This window comes from Anarrhichthys ocellatus, unplaced genomic scaffold (assembly GCF_004355925.1).
Source record: "Anarrhichthys ocellatus isolate YVR2014 unplaced genomic scaffold, GSC_Weel_1.0 scaffold6, whole genome shotgun sequence".
Taxonomy (NCBI): Eukaryota; Metazoa; Chordata; class Actinopteri; order Perciformes; family Anarhichadidae; genus Anarrhichthys; species Anarrhichthys ocellatus.
The window spans coordinates 8630138-8654461 of NW_022280036.1; the positions used below are offsets into that span (position 1 = coordinate 8630138).

The 24324-nt window shown below is 40.2% G+C and overlaps 2 protein-coding genes across 3 annotated transcripts in view; one reads left to right on the forward strand and one right to left on the reverse strand.

The window, feature by feature from the left end:
• Positions 1-6692, reverse strand: part of myo1ea (myosin IEa) — a 43777-nt gene extending 37085 nt beyond the window's left edge. For both annotated transcript variants that reach the window (XM_031846616.1, XM_031846615.1), the window contains exon 1: positions 6359-6692. In XM_031846616.1, the coding sequence (XP_031702476.1) occupies positions 6359-6361 (3 nt within the window). In that variant the 5' untranslated portion in view covers positions 6362-6692. The remainder of the gene's footprint in view (positions 1-6358) is intronic.
• Positions 6693-10200: 3508 nt separating this feature from the next.
• mtmr10 (myotubularin related protein 10) lies at positions 10201-23962 on the forward strand. Its single transcript, XM_031846606.1, has 16 exons — positions 10201-10775; positions 12316-12376; positions 13890-14026; positions 14538-14610; positions 15679-15821; positions 18148-18241; positions 18422-18569; positions 19217-19304; positions 19516-19604; positions 19837-19967; positions 20061-20130; positions 20601-20671; positions 21145-21317; positions 21414-21584; positions 22046-22228; positions 23113-23962. Exons 1-16 carry the CDS (start codon positions 10719-10721, stop codon positions 23722-23724), a joined length of 2301 nt encoding a protein of 766 aa, XP_031702466.1. The 5' UTR covers positions 10201-10718; the 3' UTR covers positions 23725-23962.
• Positions 23963-24324: the final 362 nt, after the last annotated feature.

Genomic DNA, 24324 nt, shown 5'->3' on the forward strand with positions numbered 1-24324 from the left:
CACACAACTTTCATCTTTTGGTGGGTGGGGGCCCCTTTTTTTCCCCCCCCCCCCCCCCCCCCGAGTAGAGTAAAACCTTGGAAACTTCCGAGCGGCTGACTTTAAACTTTAATCTCAGTCTCAGTGAGGATGACAACGGCAGCAAGGCTGCTAATAAAACTAAATATCAAAGACAATGTGGTTTAATTCAGCTGAAGACGTGTCACAAAGTACTGTACATTTTCTTTTTAAAGCAGCCTCAGTAGTGGTTGAATGTAAACAAACCATCTGCAGTGGAAACTCATTCACAGCAATGCCTTGTACCACAACAGGGCTTCAGTCTCAAGTTTCAATCAACGAAATCCAAACCAGCATCTTCCCTAGTAGCAACCGAATACATGTTAGACACAAGCTGCAGACTCTTTCAATCTGAATCTGAGGAGGAAGGGGAAGCTTGATTTGGTGAAAGGCCACCAAACATGCCAGGGCTTTCTTGTGTTTCCTGCCACTCATGAATTATCTTAATGCCTCCATCACATCTTCAGACATAAGAGGAAAATTATGGGCTCATCAAATTTTAGCTTTGACGAATAAATTGAGCAAAAAAGACATCTGACATATTTTTAAGTGGGTTGCTAGGATTTTACTAAAGATGGCTTTGATTATGTCAGTAACCCAGCTTTTTATGTTTTTGACGACATAATAATGCCTCCATTTATTCATAATCAATGGGCAGAAAGGCCCTCTAGTATCAGCACTAACAAGCTACAGAGGCAGCTCCCTTTAATAAACAGCTTCCATGAATTACTGAAGTCAAAGTCTACAAAGGTTTCAAAGAGAGCTTCCTGCTGAATCTGAGCCATTGTATCCCTGAACAAAAGTCTTCTGTTTTCCCTGTAAATCTAATATCTCTAGATCATATTTTAACAACTAAACTTGAAACAGACCTCTAGGACTCGGTCAACAACAGAGGTGTATCTCTGAAAAACAAGTCAAATCATAGGAATTATTCCGCTATGTGCAAAAACTGTTTGGGTGTCGAGTACAGTGCTGGAAGGCTGACATTGGTCAAAGGTGCCTCACGCTACTGTGAGAAAGCTCACTTTAGATCAGACAAGACGATCCCTGCACTTTAATCTAAGAGCAAAAATGCATTGTCTTGACATCACGTGGTTTCAGTAAACATCACTGGTTCTCCAGAGAGTTTTTAGTCGATTCAAAAACCATAGGAGGCTCTATAGACTTTAATATTCATGACAAAACCTACTGTAAGTGAAACTAAAACAGCTTTTGACTGCATATCTATAAATATGACGACAAGTGCATTAGTGTTTTCTGTTGCATGTTCATTGGGTGAAGGGGTGCGGTGCATGCATATGATAAATGGGAGTTTAATGACTTTGACATTTTCAACTCCACCAAAATGAATACAGTCATAATAGACCTAAAAGAATGACTCAGCTGTTTAACGCAGGCACTGACGGCACAGAAAGTCAATGCGCTGCTTCTCAGTATGTGGTGAATGGAGCACCAGCCAGCAGAGGTTGATGATGCATCCTGTGATTCTCCTAATTAAAGAGCAGTGCTTAAGTGTTGAAAAAAATAAATACACAATACTCTTACAGATGTGTTCATCCCGAGTATCTAAAAAAAAGAGGGCAAGAAATGCCCACCACTTTCATAAATTATAGGTGGTGACTTAAAACAAGAAGTGCATCAACGTTTGCATCGAGCTTGATTTGCTTACTCGGCTTCACGTCAGTAATTTATCCGTCTGTTATGAACAATAACAAGCTGAGTGCAGGAATAGAAAAGCTGGATTCCAATCAGAAGACAATTGTACTGTACACAAGAGACCATCAGCCCCAATAGCAATTAAAACTGAGTAGAAAGACATGCTGTGCTGACTGTATTACAAATAGGAACATTGGCTGCTAACATACAGTAACTGTTATTGGAGATATTCTTTCTCATTGTGACATTTTTTAAACTAAACTGTTCATTTATTAAGTACAATTAAACCTCACATAAATCAATATTTGTTAACGGCAATGTTAAACATAATTTGAAGGAGTAAATCGATCCTACTGTTCAACACAGCAGAATATCTTTGAGATGGACAGTTTTCAGATGTCGACCACAGGCAGCCCATTTCAATCAGATCATCAGAAGATAAAGCTGTTGGATGTCCTGTTTAGGCCATGCTATATGGCTCATAATGTCTTTAGTTTTGTTAATGTTATTGTGATCCAGCTGTAAGTAACCATAGTATTATATTTAGCTGACATGGTCAAGGATAGTATAACTAGTACACTGTAAAACCATGTTGAAGGATGAAAATAACCTTTAAGTTCAAGAGGATACTATTCCAACACTACAGTCACTGCATGATTCCACGCTGAGAAATGCACTGACTCAGCCCGCCATGGGGCATGTGCCAAAAAAGACAACTAATTCAAACCAGCTAATTTTGACTTTGTTTCCAGTCAGTTCCTTCACGTCCCTCCAGAGAAACATAACATCTGACAAGGCTTTTAAAAGCTCTGACTCAGTTCTTGTTCTGTCTACCATGTTTTTCCCACATGGTCTTTGCCCAAAATATATACGCTCAACTTGATATTTTGTGGAGATCACTGTAAAATATTCATTTAAACACCATACGACTGCCCTTGGATGAATAAAGGTCCTTTTTGAGATGAGCCAGTACAGTGTATCTGTGAGGAAGTACGGTTAAACAACAGCAATCAGGCCAAACAGACAGCAAGAGACAAGTTAAAGACCAATGAGCTGGACATATTACAAAGCCGAACACTGGCTGGCATGTGACGATGGGAAACTATCAGAGAAGACCGAAGCACAAGAGTCTGAACTTGTTCCCCGTCCACGATGAGGAAAGTCAAACATGCAAATGGACGGTTATGACAGGACACTGCTTGGTTCATGGTCTGAGAACAAGGAAAACAAACTAAACAAGCATTAAAGGACGTTACACGGAGCAGTACTTACATGATTATGTTGACACAGATAAGAGAATTTATGACAAAGTCAATTTACTTTATTATCTTCATTAAAGAAAAAGAGAAGTAGTCTGTTCAGGCATTGAGAAGGATCTAAAAACAACTGAGCAGGACAATTTAGTTTAACACCCTACAGCTTTTTCAAAAAATGTTTGAGAAAATTAATTTCAGCACAGACGCTTAGGTGCTAAAGATGATTAATCAACTCTGATAAAACAATTCCATCAACTTCACTCTTAGTAGTTTGATGGGCATGTTCACCGACGGTGAGAACACAAACCCAGAACAGCTGCAGACACAGCTGTGCCTAATGTAACCCCTCATTTCAATTTCAAATTCAAACATGTTGTGGAAAAACTGCATTTATAAGTCGGGAGGTTCTGTAAGGCTGCACTTAGGCACTGTGGTGCATTGAGCATGTGTGCAGCAGATTTGACCAACATCATGACGATTGACCCTCTGGTCACCAATATCTGTAGCAAATGTTATGGCAATACATGCAAAAGGTATTGGGAGATTTCAGTCTGAACAAAAGCAGTGGAGGGACTGACCAGCATTGCCATTCATAGAGCCCCGCCTGTAGCATGGCTAAAAATGTAATTACTGTTACCACGCTAAACCTGATGTGATTAAATTTGCACCCCATGATAACTCCATTAAATATTACAGCTGTGTAATTATTGGCCAGTTGATCTCTGAGAAAATGTGTATAGCGCTCAGTTCAGTTGCTGTGTGCATCCTCTCCCCATCATTCACAGTGAAAACATGGCGGCTGAGACGATAAATCCAGAACTACGGCAGTGTAAGTAGAGGAGTAAAGGCGTCCATGGTTGGCGGTCAGTTTGAAAACAAGGCTGAGGCATACATATAGAGCCACACTGGGCAGCTACTCTGAACTCTTGGCCCTAGTAGGGGTGGCACACACACACACACACGCACACACACACACACACACACACAGCTCAGGGGACCCAGTAAACAGACTGAGTCACAAGAACCGCTGGGTGCTCCTCACTTCACCACTTCCAGGGTTCAATATCATGTTTCACATTTACAGGAATACAAGAAACCTCGAGTGTCCCTGGGTGAGTCACCCAGTCCCAGTCCCTGGGTGACTCACTGATGAAATGTGAATCGAAATATGCTTATTTTGGTAAGAGAAAAAACTGAAATAATGACGTTGAAACAATGCTTAGCCATCCTTTATGTTTAAATAATGAAATGGAAATGTTGCAAAAAGAAGTAAAAACCAGAATTGACTCAAGTTTATCTCATACAAAGTGAAAAGCTCACAAACGTGACAACAGAAATGTACAATGTGCAATTTATATGCTTCTCTTATCCAGAATGATTTACAACAAGTGCAACAGTATGGAAGAAGTCAACACTCCTGATGTCTGTCATAACAAGCAGCAGCATTGAACACACAGTTTTGTACAAATGACGTATGGAACTGGTCGAGAGTGTGCGAGTGTACTGAACCACAGCGACAAGCCTAACGAGTTCTCCAGGTCCACAGAATGAGTGTTCGTCCTGTTTTTAGAGAGACGGCTTGAATTCCTGAGCAAATCTGTACAGCAGTGATCGGTTTGAAAATGGAGCGCCAGCTTTGAAATGAAGGGAGATGGGGGTTACTCGGTATGCACCTCCCTGTAGGAGAAACTAATGCAAACCATCTGCTGTCATACCGACTTGCTATTCAGCATCTGGCAGAGAAAGAACCAGTGAGCGATGCTGGTGTCTGCTATTCCAGACAGTTAGGATGACAACCAGACTATTTTCTCTCTCTTCTACTCTCTACATTAGCCGATACTCTCTTTGACTGATGATACTCTCTTTGTTTTAAAAACAAATCCTACAATAGGTGTATTGACCACGTCTTAGAAGCCGTTCTTGAAACCGTTCTATTCATGTCAAAGCTGAAGAGTGTTTTAAAGTTACCTCACAAGAAGAAAACAACTGTGCTGACTGCTCATTCACTCTACAAAATAAAAAGTGATAACTCCACAAAAGCAGAATTACAGCAGGAATGTTGCAGTAATGTATTACATCTCAGCTCATGTGCAAACTCTCTGTTATGCTGACTGCATATTAGGCAACCTTTGTCCTTTCGGTTTGTCTCTAGGCAACCCGAACTACGAGTTCAATACAACACTTTGAATCGCAGAATGCCAACAGGTTTTAGTCCTGCCTGTTTTGAATGGACATTGTGTGCGTGCATGTGAACAAAGCATGAAGCTGCAATGATGCCAGCTAAGACACAAACAAATGTTTCTATATTCCTGAAGGCAAATTTAAGCCCAAAACAAACGTATATGTTTGGTTAAAGGTGATCCAATGTGATCCAATAACAAAGAAGCAGCCATACTGTCAAAGACATTAATAATCGCTAAAAAGCTGCATCACAGCTGTATTATTATGTTCATCAGCCAAAGTGGGAATTATGCTTCAGAAGACTGTAGCTTGAGGAATTGTTGCCAAACCACAACAACTAGGCCACATGACCTCCTCCATAACTTGGCTCTAGGTGTGTCTGCTCCAGGGATGGCATTCAGTAACCAGGAAAAACCTGTCCGACACACACAGACAACAACAATGCTGCACACATGCAATACACACACTCCACCTGACACATGCTCCACAGCTGCCTCTCCTTCCATGACTAACCAGTTTTAAAGAAAAGGCTGCACCTAATGACAAATGTTTGTGACATTGCATCCTCTCTGGGTGTCACTCACACAGGTGGAACTATCCCGCTGTGGGTCAGTGCTGTCTAATTACTTTCACTGTAGCCTATACAAAGTCTATGGCAGTCAGAGAGACTGTCAGGGTGAAGACAGAGGAGGAAACAGTCAAAGACAGACAGAGGCGACTTTTACTGATTGTGGATTGATGATCAAAATGGGACTAAACAATGTACCATAAATAATTAAAGAAATACCAACAAATGACACCTATATAGCTTTTCTCACAACAACAATAAAGCAATTTGTCAAGTAAAGTAACAGAAACTGGAGTTGGTTATCATTTTTGATTTGGTTAATGGATAAAGTGTGAAGAGATAACCATGACAGAACCGACATTATTTTAAAACACCTTTAATTTTTGGTACACAATAAATTGACTATATATCGATTACACGTCTGTTTCTTTATAGCAACTGTGCCATAATAGAAGTATCAATAACACGTTTTATTGATACTTCTATTATGGCACGTGTTCTTGATACTGTATAAAAGTAGTGTACAGTAGCCTACTGTATAAAATACTGTTAAAAAACATTAAATTGCAATTGTCACCGCTGTGGAACTACTAAAGGATTATCTTATCTTAAAATATGAGCCAGTGTAAATATAACTCACCATCCTCTGCCTTCAGTACAACAATCGCAGTCTTCTCTGTCGTATTCTCCGCGATCCAGTGACGTTACAAACCTCCTTGAAATTCACACTGTATCAAAAAAACAACAACTCTCTAATTGTTCGACCTAAAGCCAGAGGACAAAATCCAAGTCAAAAGAAGATATTCCCGATAAACTCCAGAAAGCATGGATGCAGGGATCCTCAGCAGTGTCCTCCGTCCATTGTGCAGACAGATCAGAGTCCTACGCTGACAGCGGCGGAGCAGTGATCTCAAACACAGAGCTGCAGTACTTTACGGAGGGAGCAGAGTCCTCAGAACTCGGCTCTAAAAACACAACACAGGAAACGGAGCCAGAAGGTCCAATCAAACAACGCTGCACGCGGAATATGCTTAAATATTCATTAGGTGATGGGAGAGAAACAACTGGGCATGCGCAGCTTTGGGACTACCTAACAACGGGCTCGATCTCATTCCAAACATGAACTTTGTCCACTCCAGTGCATCATCAAGCACATGCATGTAGGTAACAATGTCAAATCTAACAGTAAAAGCAAATTCCTTTGATATTTGTTTTGCTGTTTTACGGGCCTTTCACTCTTGTTTGTGCAAATCAACCATCCATTAGAACTTTATACCAACATTTATAGAAAGTTCTTGTGCATATGCCTTTCTTGTGTGCTTTAAAATGTAATTTACATGTGAGCAATTAGGCCTTTTAGCTTCTGCCAGGTTAAGCAGTAACCAAAAGGAGCCATGTTTAGGTGCAACTGATAATTCCATGCAATATGCAGTATTGATGCTTTAGTTTGTGAAGCCATATTTCCCTTTTACATGCTGCATGTGGAATAATCATTTGAACTTCATACACAGACGGAAGGATTTATCATTGGTATCCAGTTCATGTCTTTGACTGCCCTTTCCTATCTGACTTAAAATGATCTTTTAATGAATTACTTTTTTTTTTTTAAAGTTAGCTCACAAATTGTGTACAGTAATTCAGTCCCACCCTCTCCTGAGACAAATAAAAATGCAACTGAAAAGCCTACTCAAAGGAAAGCTATTTTGAATGCATGGGTGGCACTGGTATCCACTTCTCACAACCAGTCTCCAGCCAGACTGAGGTTCGCCTTGAAATGATGTTGGGCGGTGAGGCCACTCTCAGGGTGTAACCTGTCTAACAGGCTGCCACTGTTGGCAGTAGACACATTGTGTGTGTATGTGTGTGTGTGTGTGTGTGTGTGTGTGTGTGTGTGTGTGTGTGTGTTGTAGTCCTATCTAAGTCTTATTCTAAATGTACTTTTAAAATTGTACTTTTACATCTAAGATAAATATTCAAAAATAATGGGAATTGCTCAGCAGAACATAATGAATACTCACTTGTAAAAGCCTAAATGTTACTGCCCAGTATTTGTCATCTGACTGTAAATGGTGTTTCCAAATATTGACAGACGGTAACAAATCTGACAAGTATCATGAGCAAACCAAGAGAGCTGTTATAATAAAAAAAAAGGTATGATTCATCGAGCTGTGGGGATACTGTTGGTGCAGTATTTTGTCACCACCCAGTGGCCCTTATAGGACAAGGCAGAAAATATGAATACACCTCAAGCCATTGGCCAGAAGATTGTTGTTGTGGGTTAATGAAGATCTGTGTTAACAGCAGGACATTTGCCAAGAGCATATTGCATCTGAGCGTAGTTAAAAGTTATAGCTGTAAGCTATGCCAGTACCAACATGCACTAACATGCACTGGAAGGCACACGCGGCTGGCCTGGCTATCTAAACAAAGCACAGAGAAGATTGGATAACACACAAAGAAGAAGAGCGACTTCATTCTCTGCTCAGGATGACATTGCTCCACTAGCAAATAGTTGTTTTATACTGAAAAATAAATAAGAGTATTTATTAATGTTGTTAATGGATTCAGGGACAAATCTTGACATTGTAGTGCAAAGTATTTGAATTATACATATTGTGTTATAATTATGCATACTGCTCTCTACTGGTTGAAACCAGGCGAATGCAACTGGATATTGGTATTGGATGATATGGAGGCACGTGATGTATTTTGTGGCAGCTTCCCTCACAAACAAACACTGGGACACATTTGGAATGTTTATGTTTATAAACTGTGAAATCGTCCATACAACCAATGTCTCAGACTCTGCAGCCGGTGGAGAGAGAAATATCAGAAGAGCTTGTGTTTGTAATGCTTCAATAACCATGAGCCTATAATAGACGAGACCCCCACTGAGAACACTTACATCCCCAGGACAATTTCTTACAGTTACACACCCTGGCTCATCTTTTCTCTATTAATATGTACTTAACACTTTAATAATACACTTGTTTTAACATACTCTTATTTGTTTGTTTACCATATTTTATTGTATATTTTTCACATTTTTAAATTATGTCTCATACTGTTGCACTCAGTTTATTGTTAAGCACCATTCACCTAGTCAAATTCCTTGTATGTGTAACGTGCAGTTAACAGTTCTGATTCTGATTCTGAGACAGGGCGTGTCATACCGACCCTGACCCAGCCCTGCCCATATTGATTATTTTTAATGTTTTAGAGGATTTTTTTGAACTTATTCAGCCAAAGCTCTGAGGTTTAGTTATACATTTCAGATTGAGTTGGAATGCATCAGCAATAGATTTGAAATGCAGAAGTTGGGCCTGTGTATGGCTGAACGGACACAAGCAGTATGTGTGTGAGGCAGCACTGACAACATAACTATCGTTCCCTTCCCCATCTGTCCACCAAGCACCATCCTCTGTCCATCACCTGTCCCTGCCTGCACACCTGCCCCTAATTACCTCATTAAGCCAACCACTTTATCCTCTGCCACATCATCTCACTGCCTTCAAGTTGCTCACTGTATGCCTGCCTTTAAACCTGAGTAGACTATAGCCTACTCCTGTCTGCCATGTCTCCTGAGGCTGCGTTTGGGTCAACTCTGAGTATGTTTCTTTACTGTGTTACTAAACACAACACGAAAGGGAAAAAGTGACATATAGGGTTCCTGTGATTTATGAATACAGTTTGAGATGAGTTCTACCTTGTAAGTTAAATTTGACATGAGAGGTTGAACTATTATCCAATCTACTGTTTTATCATACTAGATCATTTAAATGTATGAAACATGTATGCTTACAACAATAATGCAAATGTTTGAAGTATTTTTCAATGATAATCGTGAAAACTTTTCACATTATATATGCAGGCCAAAAGCTCCCGTAACTAACCAATAATGCCACCCAGTGTATATAATCTAAAGTAAAGGTATTTCTAGTGGACATAACTAATAGTTAGAGGCACTAATGTCGAAAGATAAATAGATAAACTTTCACAACACTTGAGTTTTTATTGCTCTGTTGTAGTTGTTGGTTTATTAGGGTACAGTTAGTTGGATACCTGTACCTGTATTTCCGTGGATTGTATTTTTATCTGGATTATCTGTCAAATGAAATACATAATTAAAGTGTTCTGAATTTGACGAGAGCTTGTATATTTGTGAAATAAAGTTATCGCAAAAAACAAACAAACAAACAAACTACAACCCTGACCGACTGACGCCCGTAAACTGTCAATGCCTCATGGGAGTTGTAGTCCATGGGTGGTGTACTTCATCAACGCTAACAAAACGAATCGGTCTTTTATCCATCAAATGGCAAGGTTATCAATATTTACTACAACGTGCAGTAGCAGACAGTGATCTGGTTTAGGATATGTACAGAGCACCCCGGTGTCCTGCTCAGCTTTACAGAAAGTTTGATGAAAGAAAGTCTCGGTACAGAAATACAGCTCAGCGGTGGAGCCCGGAAGTAGGGCTGGTCCTCGGCTTTTTATAAACATGGCCGATAAATCCTTTACAGCGTCAGGTACTGCGTCTGGCTGAACTAGTTAGACATTCAGGAAGTTACTGAGGGTAACTAACACCGTAACAGCTGGAAAGAAAATGTGGACACATAACGGGTTCATCTAAATCATTTTTTAACCGTTTTTCTGTCTGCGTGTGAACGGCATTTCTAAACTTCACACAGTACTTACTGCTAGCCAGCTAACCGAGCTAACGGCGTCTCAACGGTAACTTCTGTCAACTTTTCACCCAGCTAGCGTAATCTGCTGCTTAACTGCTGATCGTAATGGAGGAGTGTCGTCACTGGCCCAGGCTGTCTCGATGAGTATTTTACACACGGACGTGTCGGATTTACTCAGATAAAAGGACTGAACTGAACTTTTTTTTTTTGAAGGGCTCCCTTTGGGTTGTTGTTGTTGTTTTTTTTTTCTTTCCACTGGCAAAAGCCAAAGCGACCGTTTCAGAACCTCGCTGAGAGAGCAGAACATAAACAATGTTTTCTGTCAAACCCACGAAGCCAACTTTCAAGAGTTATCTTCCTCCTGTACCGGTATGTATTTGCTAAGATTAAGTATTCACGGTGAATGGTCACGATGCAGTGTCAAATAATATGTATCATGTTAGGCTGACGTTGTCGTGCAGCCCTGTTGATTTGCTGCTGTATATTGGACTCGCCAAACACTAAAAACAAGCTTTAACACTAAAGATGTTAATGTGCATGTCAAGTGAAAATGTCACTTGTTGGAAGTGGCAAGAGTTTTCTCTCTGTTCCTGTTTCATTTGAAGAATTGAAACCATGCATGGGTAATCTGTTACCGTTTTGAAAAAGGAGAATAAGTGCCCGACTACAATTTGACATTCATTGTGTGTTTATGGGCTCGTATTTGCCTACAGGTGCATGTATGTATGCACTTGTCCAGACAGCCAGTCAAAGCGGGTGCAACAACCCAAACACAGTATGTGTTTGTTCTGTCAAGGCCAAGACTAGAGTTGGGAAGTGTTTTGAATGCAGATAACATTTTTATATTGTCATTTTGTTTAAAAAAAAAAATAGCATTAAATAATTTATTCCAGCTCAAAATGATCATCATATTGTCTTGGGCATGCTCTGGTCTTCGTAATTACTTTAAAAATTGCAAATAGACACTATACTGATGATCTATATTTGTGTCTAGGTACATTTTTCCATTCGAGGATTAAATGCACTTTGCAGAGATTGCACATTTATGAGAGAATGTCAATGATCCACTTAACACGGATACAGTTTTAGTAACTTTTACACTCTGACGGGATGTATTTTATGTATGTTGGTAAGTTCCAGCCCTTCGCTTACTTAACAAAATATGCTCTGATCATTTAATGTTTCTTTTTCATGTCCTTGTATTTTGCTAGGTTTTGTTTTGGACGTGTACTCCAGCACATTGGATTTTAAATAAAGCAATAACTTTGAGGTTAAAACTCTTTGCTAACTTTTAGTTTGATGACATCCATACAGCCACAGTTGACTAACTGCATATAAACTGTAGCCCATTTTATCTATAAACCCACGTGCAGACTATGATTCCTACACTTCCACCCCAAACACTCCTTAGAGTTGAAAGTCGGCGCTTAAGCCTCATAGTCATTCAAAGCACGTGACTGTGCAAACACTTACAGGCTGTTACTGTATCTGCAAGTGTGAGCAGCATTGGGGGTTACAGTATTAATAGCATTAGTTGACCGCTGTCTATCTTTGGTTTCAAGCTAGTTCTGTAAACGGCTCGCCCCAGGCTTATCATTGCTAATGGCATGTTGCACCCGTTTATGCAACATTCATTTAACAAAAAGGAGCATAATAGCTGTCAGGATGTTCACCATGCATCGGAGGTGTGTTGGGAATCTGCAATCCCTGTAACAAGTCTCAATCAATTCCACAGAAGCAATTTATATTTCATACTTTTGTTTACAACGCAGGGTCACACATGGTGAGTGTGAGTGGTCATTTTCTAGCCCCTCCAAATTGTAATGGCACATTATTGCCCTCATTCATCAACCATCCAACAAATGTCATGTTTAAGTAACTCTGAAGTGACTTGTGCTTTTTTCTCCAGACTGATGTGAAGAAAACTATTGAACCACCTCTTAAAAAGTTGGAACCCAAGTTACTTCAAGGTAAGTCTTATGTTCTGCATCATCCTAAGACTAGTTGGCATCGCAAAAAGAAAAAGGTTTACTTTTTGCTTGATACATAACAAAGATTGTTGTTCGGTGTCTGTCAGCATCCCTTTTAGGGTTACGACTCAGTTCCTCTCTGTTCTTGTGGTGTTTCCACCTCCTTAGAGTTTTAAAACAGTTGTTTCCAGTAAAAATGTAACTTTTCACGACTATCGTGAAAGTGGTCTTTACAGATGGAATTCTTCCCCTTGACACCAGAACTTTGCCCAAAGTCTTAAGTGTAATAGTTAACTAACTGGAGCAGCAGGAAAGAATTCATTTCAAAGATTTATTCTGGTTTGGTCTGAGCAGTAGACTTGGGAGCCTCATGGGAGTGGCTCGACACACCCTGTGCATAGTGTTACGTTGTGTGTGATTTGGAGTAAATATACAGTGATGTCTGCTATGAAAGGATGAGGAGGATGATCTCTTTAAGGTTTCCTAAAAGCCACATTCAACAAAATCTTCATGTTGCAAACCTGCTGTACTTTGTGAAGTGTATTTTATTTACGTGAAGTACGACACTAGAATTTTCATTGCGTACTAAATAACTGGTACTTTCCATTCGCAGGCAGCATTTACCACTTAGGGGTTGTCGATCCTCTCTCATCTTGATTTTAGAGCCGGACATATGAACATGTTTTTTTTTTTTTTAAACTTCCTGTGTATTTGCTACATGCTGCTCTGAGGCAGTCCTTTGATGTTTCTCCGTCTGTAGGACTCAACAATGCTGCTCCAGCGTTCATCTTTTGAGAATCCCTGGGACAACGTTTAGCGGCATTATTGTTTGGTTGTCATGTTAAGAGATACGGGGCATGTTACTCAAAGATGTGTCATTAGCCTATAGCTTATAATCGATAAAGTGATTTGCAAATAGCAGAACTGAAGGGGGTTACTGTCCCACTTGTCATCACACAAAATTTGTGTGGGGCTTTTTGTTCTGCCCAACAGAAACTTTGAGTTAAGCAGCTTCAGCTTTTTAAAATCATTTAACTTTTTGGTTTTGCAACAGAGTCTTTCACAAACATGCTGCTGTTACAGAGACATTGGAGTTGAGATGAGTGACCCCAGCCTTCTGCTTGGCTTTATACCTATTTATGTATAAAGAAAATTATGTTATACAGTGTCTGCTATGCTTTTGGAAAATCACACGGTGTATCACTGAAATGTGGAAATCCTTTGTTTTTCACTGGGCAGTTAGTTAAAAAAATGATGTGTGATGTACATTTTTCTGTTTGCCTTAAGAATAGTAAGATTACATGTTGTATGAAAAGGAGAGAAAGAAGTAGATGGAGAAGGACAATTAGTGTAGGAAAGAAACATATCACAAATGTTGTGACATTTATGACCTAAAGTTTTAAACTTTGGTCGTAAATGTAACGACAACAAAGGATGTAAAAGTCATGTCGTTAAACCTGAATGTAGGTTTTACACTCGCGTCTTCTTTTTTCTCTCATTTGTTTGTCCCCAGGCGAGATCGTAGTTAATGAGGTGAACTTTGTGAGGAAATGCATCAGCGCGGAAAGCAGCCAGGATGACCTTTGGGGGAAGTTGATCTGCACCAACTTTAAGGTCTCCTTCATCCCTTCAGAGGCCTCTTATAAACAGGTATTTGTGTTGTCTGACTTTAAAGCACTCAACTGTGCCATTTAGTCATTGTTAAAAGTGGTGAAAAGATATAAGGTTGTTGGTTTGAATTCTGTCATTATGATACCATAGAAGTCCAAACCACATTTTTTAAACTTCCTCATATACATTGCTTCAAAGTGTCAAAACTTTATATTTGTGAAATCTAGTGGTGCCACCAGACTACTGCTGAATACTTGCATTTCCACCGCCATGATTGTATGTGCAGTGCAGCTGGTGAGGAGGAAGGAAAACTTGTGTACTTTCCTGCACTATATTGTCAGCGACAACGCACAAGAAGCGAGAGAACAGACGTCATTTCCAGCTATGCGGCGGATTGTTGCCCTAATAACAAAATGGAACTTGATCATTACTCGGTCTGAGGGGATCAACTCAATCCAGCCACCACTTATATTTCGGTTAGTTTTGGGTGTAATACAGTCGACAGGATGTCACTCATACTATTTGTTGTTGTTGTTTGCCTTAACTACAGAATTCCCATTTGTCCCACCTCCTGCTTGGAGAACACGACATCCCCCTCACCTGTCTGGAGCAAGTAGTAACAGGTACATCTGGTGTAACGTAACATTTGTGGCAAAACTTACTTTTGTTTTTCTTCTTTTCTGTTTGCTATTGTCATGGCAGACATTCACCTACTGACTTCCACACGTAGACTTCTTGTTACCAGAGCACAAATGTTTCTGTATCCAGACAACCAGAAACTATTCATTTGACTAATGGTTGTGAAGATTAAAGCATTTTTATGGTGTATTCAGCAGATGTTTAATCTCTTACTCAATCGACTGTTTCGGTTAGCATCCTAAAGTCGTCATTTTACCAGAGGGAACTAAGATCAGAATACACGTTAGATGGGCCCCTCTTTTATCTTCGACAGCTCGGTGGCCTGATTGTGTTTGTTGGCGTCTTTCCTGGTCAGACATCTGATAACAAGTGATGTCACAGCTAAGGCAGTGTTCAGGGGCAGTGCAGCCTGGCTGGGATTAGACTTGTTTATATGTCGCGTTGCTGTCGATTGCTGACACTGCAAGGGCAACTGTCCAGGGCAAGGTTTGTTGTGTCGCAGTGATGAAGCACGAGGCTTTGTTCTACCCAGCTTGTTATCTGTATTATCATAGTATAGGAGTATAACCATGAGATGAGGCACTAGTGATGTAATATCAATCAAATCCGTATGTTGTGATTCTACTCAGAAGTGATATTTACTGCATGTGCTTTCACATCATTTGTAATCTACACCAGGGTCGGGTGGTAGTGTCTCAATGCCCCAACAGTCAAAATCCCAAATGCTATTTAGCTTCATATTCATACTAATAAATCATAACAATACATAATAATGAATTAAAACATGATCCGTAATGGCATATGTTATGATTTGCCGTACAGTTTTTATATAATTGGTTGCAGAGTTCTTGTTGCTGGAGGTCTATAAACTCTCAAACACATTGTGAAACTCTTAAAAATATCTCAAGACAAATTATTCAGCCTTGGCAGAGAGATGTTTTGTAGTTGTTGTTGTGTCCAGAGAGGTTGCTTTCAAATTCAATCTTGCATCACTAAGCATTGCCATCTGCATTAGAGGAAGTTGAATCGTGTTTTGTGTTTTTTCCTCCCAGTAAATGATACAAAGGGGAAGAAGAAAGTATTGGGCTCCAACCAGAAGCTGAAGTTCAACCCGACAGAGCTCATCCTCTATTGCAAAGACTTGCGCATCATTAGGTTCTGCTTTGTTGAGGCTGGGCCTGAGAGTGCCAAAAAGGTGAGTGACGCTGACTTTTGTTTCATATCGAATCCAATAATTTCATTGTTATCGTCTTAGAAAGGCTTTTTAAAAATATGAGATGACTCTCGTTAACTTTAGGTTCAGCTGGGATATGACTAAATGGAAAAATTAAAAAAACAGACAATTTAAAACATAGAAATTTAAAATAATTCAGTGGTAGCATTAAAAAAAAAAGGTTATCCATGTCTCCGAACCCTGGGAGCCTGAGATGATTGCGTTGAACGCAACACAAATGGCACCAGTTTCACCACAATTGGCTCATTTTTGTGCAAAGAAAAACTTGCCGTCACAATAATTTGAAAGATTCGCATGAAGTTTTACATTGTGGCTTTAACTCATAAAGCTAGGGTAGGTAATGCATTTTAGAAACATTATTGTTATATTTATAACATCCCGACAGCAATCAATAAATCAAATGCTCTGGCAAAAAAAACAAAATGGTATCTGTGGCTCTAATATAGCCATGTTCATTATGATATGTTAATGGTCATTGTGATAATTTGGGGGAGTGGTTTTGGAGGGTGGCCTTTTAAAATCTAGATTGCTCTTGCTGGTTCCTCCAATTTAAGAGCTTTAATGCCTCTATTATTGCTCAGTATTAACCATTCATTCCCCTTTTCTCAGTTTCCCTTATCCACTTCACTGTTACTTGTTGATGACCAAACTTTTCCTTTCGTGACTGTGTGAGCTCACTTCATACTCCCAGTCACTGTCAGTGCTGTGACCACTTCCTCAGCAACAAGGATATTTCTATCTCTCACCCTCCATCTGGATAGAAATGACTAACTTCTCAACAGTGTGGCCATTCGCCAAACGATAAATAAGAGACAAAGAGAACAATGCTCGTTCAAGGCACATGAACTGAGAATGATCCTTATTGTATCCTTATGAGTCAGAGTCCTTCCAGTGTGACTCTGACTCATCTCCTGCAGGAAGAGATTAGATGGACAGATGTTTCATTTTTCAAACTAGAGCTCAATGTAGAGACCTGGAAGTGAGTGTACCTTTTTATAGTAGCTATTAATATAAGATTATATGTTTTCAACTTAGTCAAATACCTCAATACCAGTAATATAATGGACATGAAAGGAAATCCTTTCAGCAATTCAGTCTTTGAGTGAATTTGCCAAAACTTTCAAGCCCTTTTTTTTTTTTTTTTTTTTTTTTTTTTTTTTTTTTAAAGAAACATTTTTAACCAAGAAGTTGGCACCTTGGACAGAACCTATTAACATGCGATTGCTTGATCGGTAAACTGAACCAACTCGAAAAACACAGCCAACGGTAACAAAATAGACAATCAGCTGACTCAGGCTATGTAGGCATGGATGCGTGTTCAAAACATTGTGCTATCTGGAGTTGTAGAAGTCCAGGAAATAAATGTGTATTTATGAATTGTGTGCACAAAGCTTTTCAGAAGCTCCTGGCTCCCTGCAGCCTCACTACCTGACCCACAAGAGTTAGGCAGCCGTATATCTCATGACGTGAATGTACAAATCTACATGTCTCATCTCCTCCCATGTCATCTGGGAGCAATTTCTGTGTAGGTTTTGGAGGACTCGGAGCTCCACAGCACATACCTGCAGCACGTTAGGCTAACAACAGCATTCAAGTATGGCATTGAACAGTCCTATGACCAGCATTACAAGTCTCTATCTAATGTATTTCAAAATGAAATATTCACCTTAATTTCTGTACTCTACTGCTACAACAGAATCTGGAGGGTGATTATGTATAGAGCGCTCAAAATATAAATGAGTCTGCCTTCCCTCACTCCGTGTGAGTTTATTTATGGGCCCCATGTATGTAATTACAGTGTGAACCTAAAACGGGGCTCTGCTCTTTTTCTATTTTTCTTTGTGACATATGGAATTAACCCAACCTATAATGGCTTATTCTGCCATTGGAAATTACAGCGTTGGGAGCAGCCTTGTCTACACACACACACACACACACACACACACACACACACACACACACACACACACACACACACACACACACACTTTTTCAGTGTCCTCTCATGTTCTTCACAGCTTCACTACTGAATGGATGGCTTTGTGTGACCGTAGTGGAGCCACAGGGAGATTCAGTCCTATGAACCCAGAGCAGTAGGCTGTCAGTTCAACATTAGCTCTCCCAGGTTTTACTTGTTTGTGTGTTTTAAAGAAGAGTTTTGAAGCCGAATGGTTTTGATGAAAGCTAATCTGCCTTGATGATGTTTAATTTATTTCCTCCATTCAGCTGTAAATCTATTGTATTGTACTCCGTGTGTCCCATTAGAGCACTTTTCTTTTTATTCTAGGTTTGCCTTGCTATTGCCCACTATTCCCACCCAGCTGATCTTCCACTGCTGTTTGGCTTTGAGTATCAAGGGCGGCGGTACCATGAATCTAAAGGTATGCGCTTAGCATGCCATATTTCTTTTATTGCTTCCAAAAGGCATGAAATGTTTTTGAAACGTGTGATCTTTAGGTTAATCCACACGTAGTTTTGACTATCCTATTTAATGACTATGACTATTGAATTTATCTGCAATATGCACCAGAAATAATCTGAAAGTGTATCTGTATTTCCAGGGCAGCGAGTCAATGGTGCCACCCCTCGAGGAGGATTACAGACCCCCATTTTCGACCGTCCATCAGACTGGGATCGGGAGATCAAGAGAACGGGGGCGTCGGAGTGGAGAGTGTGCTCTGTCAACGAGCGTTATGCCATCTCACCAAGGTTTTCAGCTCACGTTGTTTATTGTTGGCAATTTATGATGGGCGTCAAAGGCAGATTATGTCCTTCACTTGGCCTTAGTTGTTACAGTCGCACATTATTCACCCTTTACTCATACCTGGTATGTTTTGGCAAGACGGTATATTTACACTGTGAGCTTTTTTCCTCGCTTCATGAGCGACTTGAGGAAAAAAACTTTGTGAATGTCTGTGTGACATGCACGTCTATTTTGGACAATATGGGCTATTCATCTGAGTTCAGTGGTGACATCATGGTGGGTTTCAAAGTAAGGATTGTACAGTGTTTTATGTGGAATTTGAGAAAAGACTCAAAACTGCATAATAGTAGCTTGCACCAAACTGTGCAGATCACATGGGGCTAAAACAATACTTTCAGTGCACTCCGATTCAGTTTTCCCTCAGTCACAAAAATCCTCACTAAGATACTCCTCAGCTTAGGTATTTGGGACAAACGGAGTAAAACAAATCCGGTGCTAAATAGATATTTACAGTACGTCGACCAAGGTCTTTGTCTTTCAGACTTTAAGATTGGTAGTTGTGGGAAAAAGTACTTTTTCTTTGCTGTATTTTCCTGGTGTCTGATGATTGCTTCCTGTGTAACAGCAGTCTTTCTCTAACTCTTCTTTTAAGTCTTCCAGAGCACATTGTGGTCCCAGTTTCTCTGGCAGATCAGGATCTAAAGCAGCACTCCATGTTCTTCATGAACCAGCGCGTCCCTGTGAGTTTTCTGATGCCTCCATTAACAGTGTGTTGGTTTTCAAGCTTCACTTAGCAATACTCAATTCATCCCTGTCAGTTATATATAATTAGGCCTTGAATGTTATTTTATTAGCACATTCATGGACCACCAATGGAGTAATTTGTAATCTTTGATTGATCAGGGCATCCCTTTTATTTGCCCGCTGATTTATTTCCATTCTCTCCTGTAGCACTGGTGCTGGAATCACCCAAATGGAAGTGCTCTTGTCCGCATGGCTGGCATAGGTGATCCATTGCAGCAGAGGAAGATTGATCAGAGGTACACAAAACTCCTCAAACGTGTATCAAATGTGTTTTTTTTTCTACTCTGTCTTTTACACTGGAATGCAATAGCAGCCATCAGAGCATGTCTTTTTTTTTTTTAGTACAGTTTTGGTAATAAAGCTGATTATGCCAATGTTTTGAATATACAAATTAGGATTTGCTGAGATGTTGACACAGCTTTTTTTAAGACCTCCGTCATCGATTTCTGTCTTGTGTTGTTGTTGTAGGGTCTTCCCCGCCATCACAAAAAGCCACCCGCAGCGCAGTGAAGTCATCAGGTCAGATGTAGACAAGTGTCTGCCCAACATCCAGGACATCCAGAGTGCCTTTATTAAAGTCAGGCAGATCTGTGTCATAGGTGAGCCTCACTGCCACTTTCAATTCCAATGTGGATTCTCAACATGCGTGGGTATAGATTTGTAGGTGTACTGATTGTTTTGACTGTGTGCAGATCCTTTCGAGGAGTCAGAGGAGAGGTGGCTCTCATCTATTGAAAACGCACGATGGCTGGAGTACGTCAGGTATGTAAACAACCTAACACTGGACGAAAGCACTTTATAAAGTTTAAAAGAAACTAAATTAGAATGTCACGACGTCTGTGTTAACCTCAAAGTTCCAGCTGGAACATAACATAACATACCTGCATAAACATATCATTATTGTCGTTATTATATCTTATTTAAGATGCATTCACACATCATATATATATATATATATATATATTTATATATATATATATATATTACAGTCATTTAACAGACACTTTTAATCCAAAGCGACTTACAATTCAGATTCTATCACATTTCTACACTGTAGGCACAGCTACGGGAGCAATTTTGGGGTTAAGTGTCTTGCTCAAGGACACATCGGCATGCGACTAGCAGAGCCGGAGCCGGGGTTTGAACCGCCGACCCTCTGATTGAGAGACGGCCCTGCTAGCCACTTAGCCATAAAAAATCCATAAATGTTTATGTTCCCTTTGTGACTCAAGGGCTTTCCTGAAACACTCAGCTGAGATGGTGTACCTGTTGGATGGAAAGAACACTTCAGTCATTCTTCAAGGTAAAACTCCCCAACTGTAAGTTGTCTTTATCGGTCATTTGTCCCCATATTATTTTGAGGTCAAGCCTCACAGTTTCAAGGCAGAGAGTTGCAGAGCAACAGCATTTTTTTTAATTCTTAACTGCATGGTGCATGATGGCAGACTATAACTTTTGATTTTTCTTTGTCTGTCATATTGAACCAACGTTTGGCTTCAAACAAGCAAAATTACATTTTAAATATTGTGGTCAAATTAGAAACTTACTGTACTATAGCCATCAGAGGCCCTGTTTAGACCTGGCATTAACATGCGTCATGGGTGAGCCGATCACACGTGGACAGCTCTAAGTGTGAATGCACCCAAGACGCATTGAGATCGGATTGCTCAGACCACGTTCAAACGTGTCCTCCCAAACATAATTGAACAACAACAACGCTTAAAGCAGAAACTACTTGTTTTAAGCTTTTGGTTTCCCTTTTTTCTACCTGTGCAGAAGAGGAAGACAGAGACCTGAACTGTGTGGTGTCCTCCTTGGTGCAGCTCATGTTGGACCCTCATTATCGCAGCCTCATTGGCTTTCAGAGTTTGGTGCAGAAGGAGTGGGTGATGGCAGGCCATCGCTTCTTGGACAGATGCAACCACTTAAAGAAGAATGACAAAGACGAGGTATTTGTCTGACGGTAAATGGCGCGCTCCCAGAACTAATAGAAATGCAGAGACACTTATGCTTCTTGTCTGTTCGTCTCTGTTCTCTCGGTCAAGTCCCCGCTGTTCATGCTGTTCCTGGACTGCGTGTGGCAGATGATGAACCAGTACCCAGCAGCGTTCGAGTTCACAGAGGCTTATCTGACAGTACTGAGTGATAGCATGTGGATCCCACTCTTCAGTACTTTCCTCTTCAATTCTTCCCAACAGCGTGCTCAGCACTTGATGGTGAGAGACACACATGATTGTGTATTCATTTATTTAGTTGAAGATATATATATATATATATATTTATTTTTATTTTTATTTATTTATTTTTTTTAAAATCAAATAAATGGGAACAAACTTTTGCAAAAATGGTAGTTAATTAAATATACAATTTATAAAAAAAAACAAAAAAAAAAAAAACACTATTTGATTTGTGCTTGCTTAGAAGCAACATGTTTTTGTGGTATTATCTCATGTTAAAAACTTTAACTTCTTCGTGTGTGTGTGTGTGTGTGTGAGAGAGATTATTGACAGGAAAGAGTACAACGTAATGCACACAGATAAGAGCACATTTAGTTTGTGGTCAGGAAAGTAACAAAATTAAATTGACTGATTATGGCAGTTTTATTTTTTTTGTTTACCGACATGGATTGTCATGAAAACACTTCCAGAGTATAAGTAACCATGTCTTTACTCTACAGGACTTTGCCAAGAATAAAGCAATCCCTCAAGGAGAGGACCAGGTTGTGTATTTCCCTCCTGTTTGGGACTGGTCACAGCAGTTCTCCACCAAAGCCCAAACCCTCTTCAACAACCCCATGTACATAGGCAAAGGAGCGGCCTGCGTTCAGAATGGGGAAGTGAAAACCTTCAGACGCACAAAGGTACACAACACACTTTACAAGTTCATCGGCGGAGAAGTAGCACATTGTTTTATCTGCAAGTTCACTTCTTTTACTACCTTGGATTCATAACAAACACTTGATTTTCCGTGTAGACTTTCAGCCTTAGTTTAATGGTTTTCAGCCATGTTGAATTAAAGGCGTAAGGTCTTTACCAGTCCTTCCTGTTTACGGTCATGTAGTCAGTTTTTAGTGTGCCAGGACTTGTTGTACATCTACACGCAAGGACTTGTTGTACGTCTACACACAAGTGTTACACTCTTGTTTTCTCCTTTGGTTACGCATAAAGCCTTTATCAGTTTCATTTTCTTTTTTTTCTCCGGGAATTTAGGAAGAGAACGCTATGAAGTAGTTTTCAGAGTTTAACAGCATTTGTGCTTTACTTTTTTAATACAGTGTAGCTGCTTCTCTGACTGATTTCTAATTAATTGAAGGTGCTCGTCACATAGCCTTCCTATTTTTAAGGTCAGATTAGAGTCATCGTCCAGATATTTTTGAAATGAGTCACTTCAATCATCTGCCCTCTTATGTTTACCTCAGTCTGGTAGGTAACACTATTTTCATATGCATTCTGCAGAATTTCTGAAAAGTTTCTGATGGAGTAAATGTTTAACATGAATAATCCATCCAGTCAGCAGTTTTGATAATTGCTGCGGAGATTTTATGGGCAACATTTAGTTTTTCTGTAATCAGCAACTTGAGAAAAGGCATACGAGGTGAATCATTACACAGAAAATACATCATGGTTTTTTTCTAAAGTTTTAAATCTCAGGATCTTGAGGATTTGATGCAGATGCACTAAAAGAGAACCTGGAACAAATGGTTTTTCTCACTAAATATGCTAAACTGTGTCTTTCCTCCACCAGAGAACCTACAGTTCCACATTGCGAGGAATGCCTGCATCTCTGCGCAATGGACTGAAGGCTGGAGACGAGTCATTGACCCGACGGGGCTCTCTGGTGTCGGAGCTGAGGCCTGATTTCTCACTGGTGAAAGACGAAAGCCCGTCAGAGCGCTTCTTCAGAGACTGGTTCTCTCGACCTGCTGACCTGCAGGGCCTCCTGATTCCCCTGCTCCTGCCCTCACACCTGTCTCTCTGGAAGCTCTACTTCCTACGCTGGGTTCCTGAAGCCTGCATTGCCAAAGGAGGCCCCATCACCGCCTACCACAAGCTCTCCCAACTGGTCGACGAAATGGAGATTCTACAGAGCCAGCTCAGGCAGTATAAGGGACCCAGTCCAGGCAGAACGCCACGCCCCAGCTCAAGTGGGCCCCTCTCCGACCAAAGGAGGATGTATTTTAAGGCCAGCTCCCCACATGACCCCCCTTCACCTCCAGACTTCCTGACTTCCTCCTTTCCTTTCACCCCAATGGGAAACCTGTGTCGCCGCGGTAGCTATGGGACCCCCATCAGCAAATTTCTGAACGGGGCGAGGATCTGGCTCTCGACAGAGACTCTTGAAAATGACAGTCTCTGAAGGCTCAGTACAGTGAGCTCAGTACAGGTTTGTGTAACAGTTAATCATCTTACTTTCTATTACCTCTTTCTTAAATACCAAGAAGGAAAATTAAATATAGAAAAAACATCAGCCTTGGACTTTGGATTTTTAATTATTTATAAGCTAGAATTTGCACCGTTGATGCTGCATTGAAATCGGAGGTAATTTTTTTTAACTGAAGTCTCCTCTTTAGGACTGAATCATCATTGTCACCAGATGAACTAAAGCTTAGAAAACCTCTCTTTTATGAGTGTACTGTATCACACACACACACAGAGGGCTTTCGGAGATTTTACTATTGAGTTGAGAGCTTCGTCTCCTACCTGTGATTCAACACACATTGTAAAGCAACAATTGAAATGGGTGTAGCAGTACCATCAGTGTAGTTGTCCTTTTGTAGAATCCTCATTGGTCAGTAAAACGTCCTCACTGTAATGGAGTTGAAAAAGGTAATCCAAATAGTAATGCTTGAAATTAGAAATGCCCATTTTCTTTCTGCAGCAGCAATGATTCATTTCACTGAACACTGATTTCCAATTACTCAAATTATTTTGTAGCTTCCAGGAAAAGTAATCGATG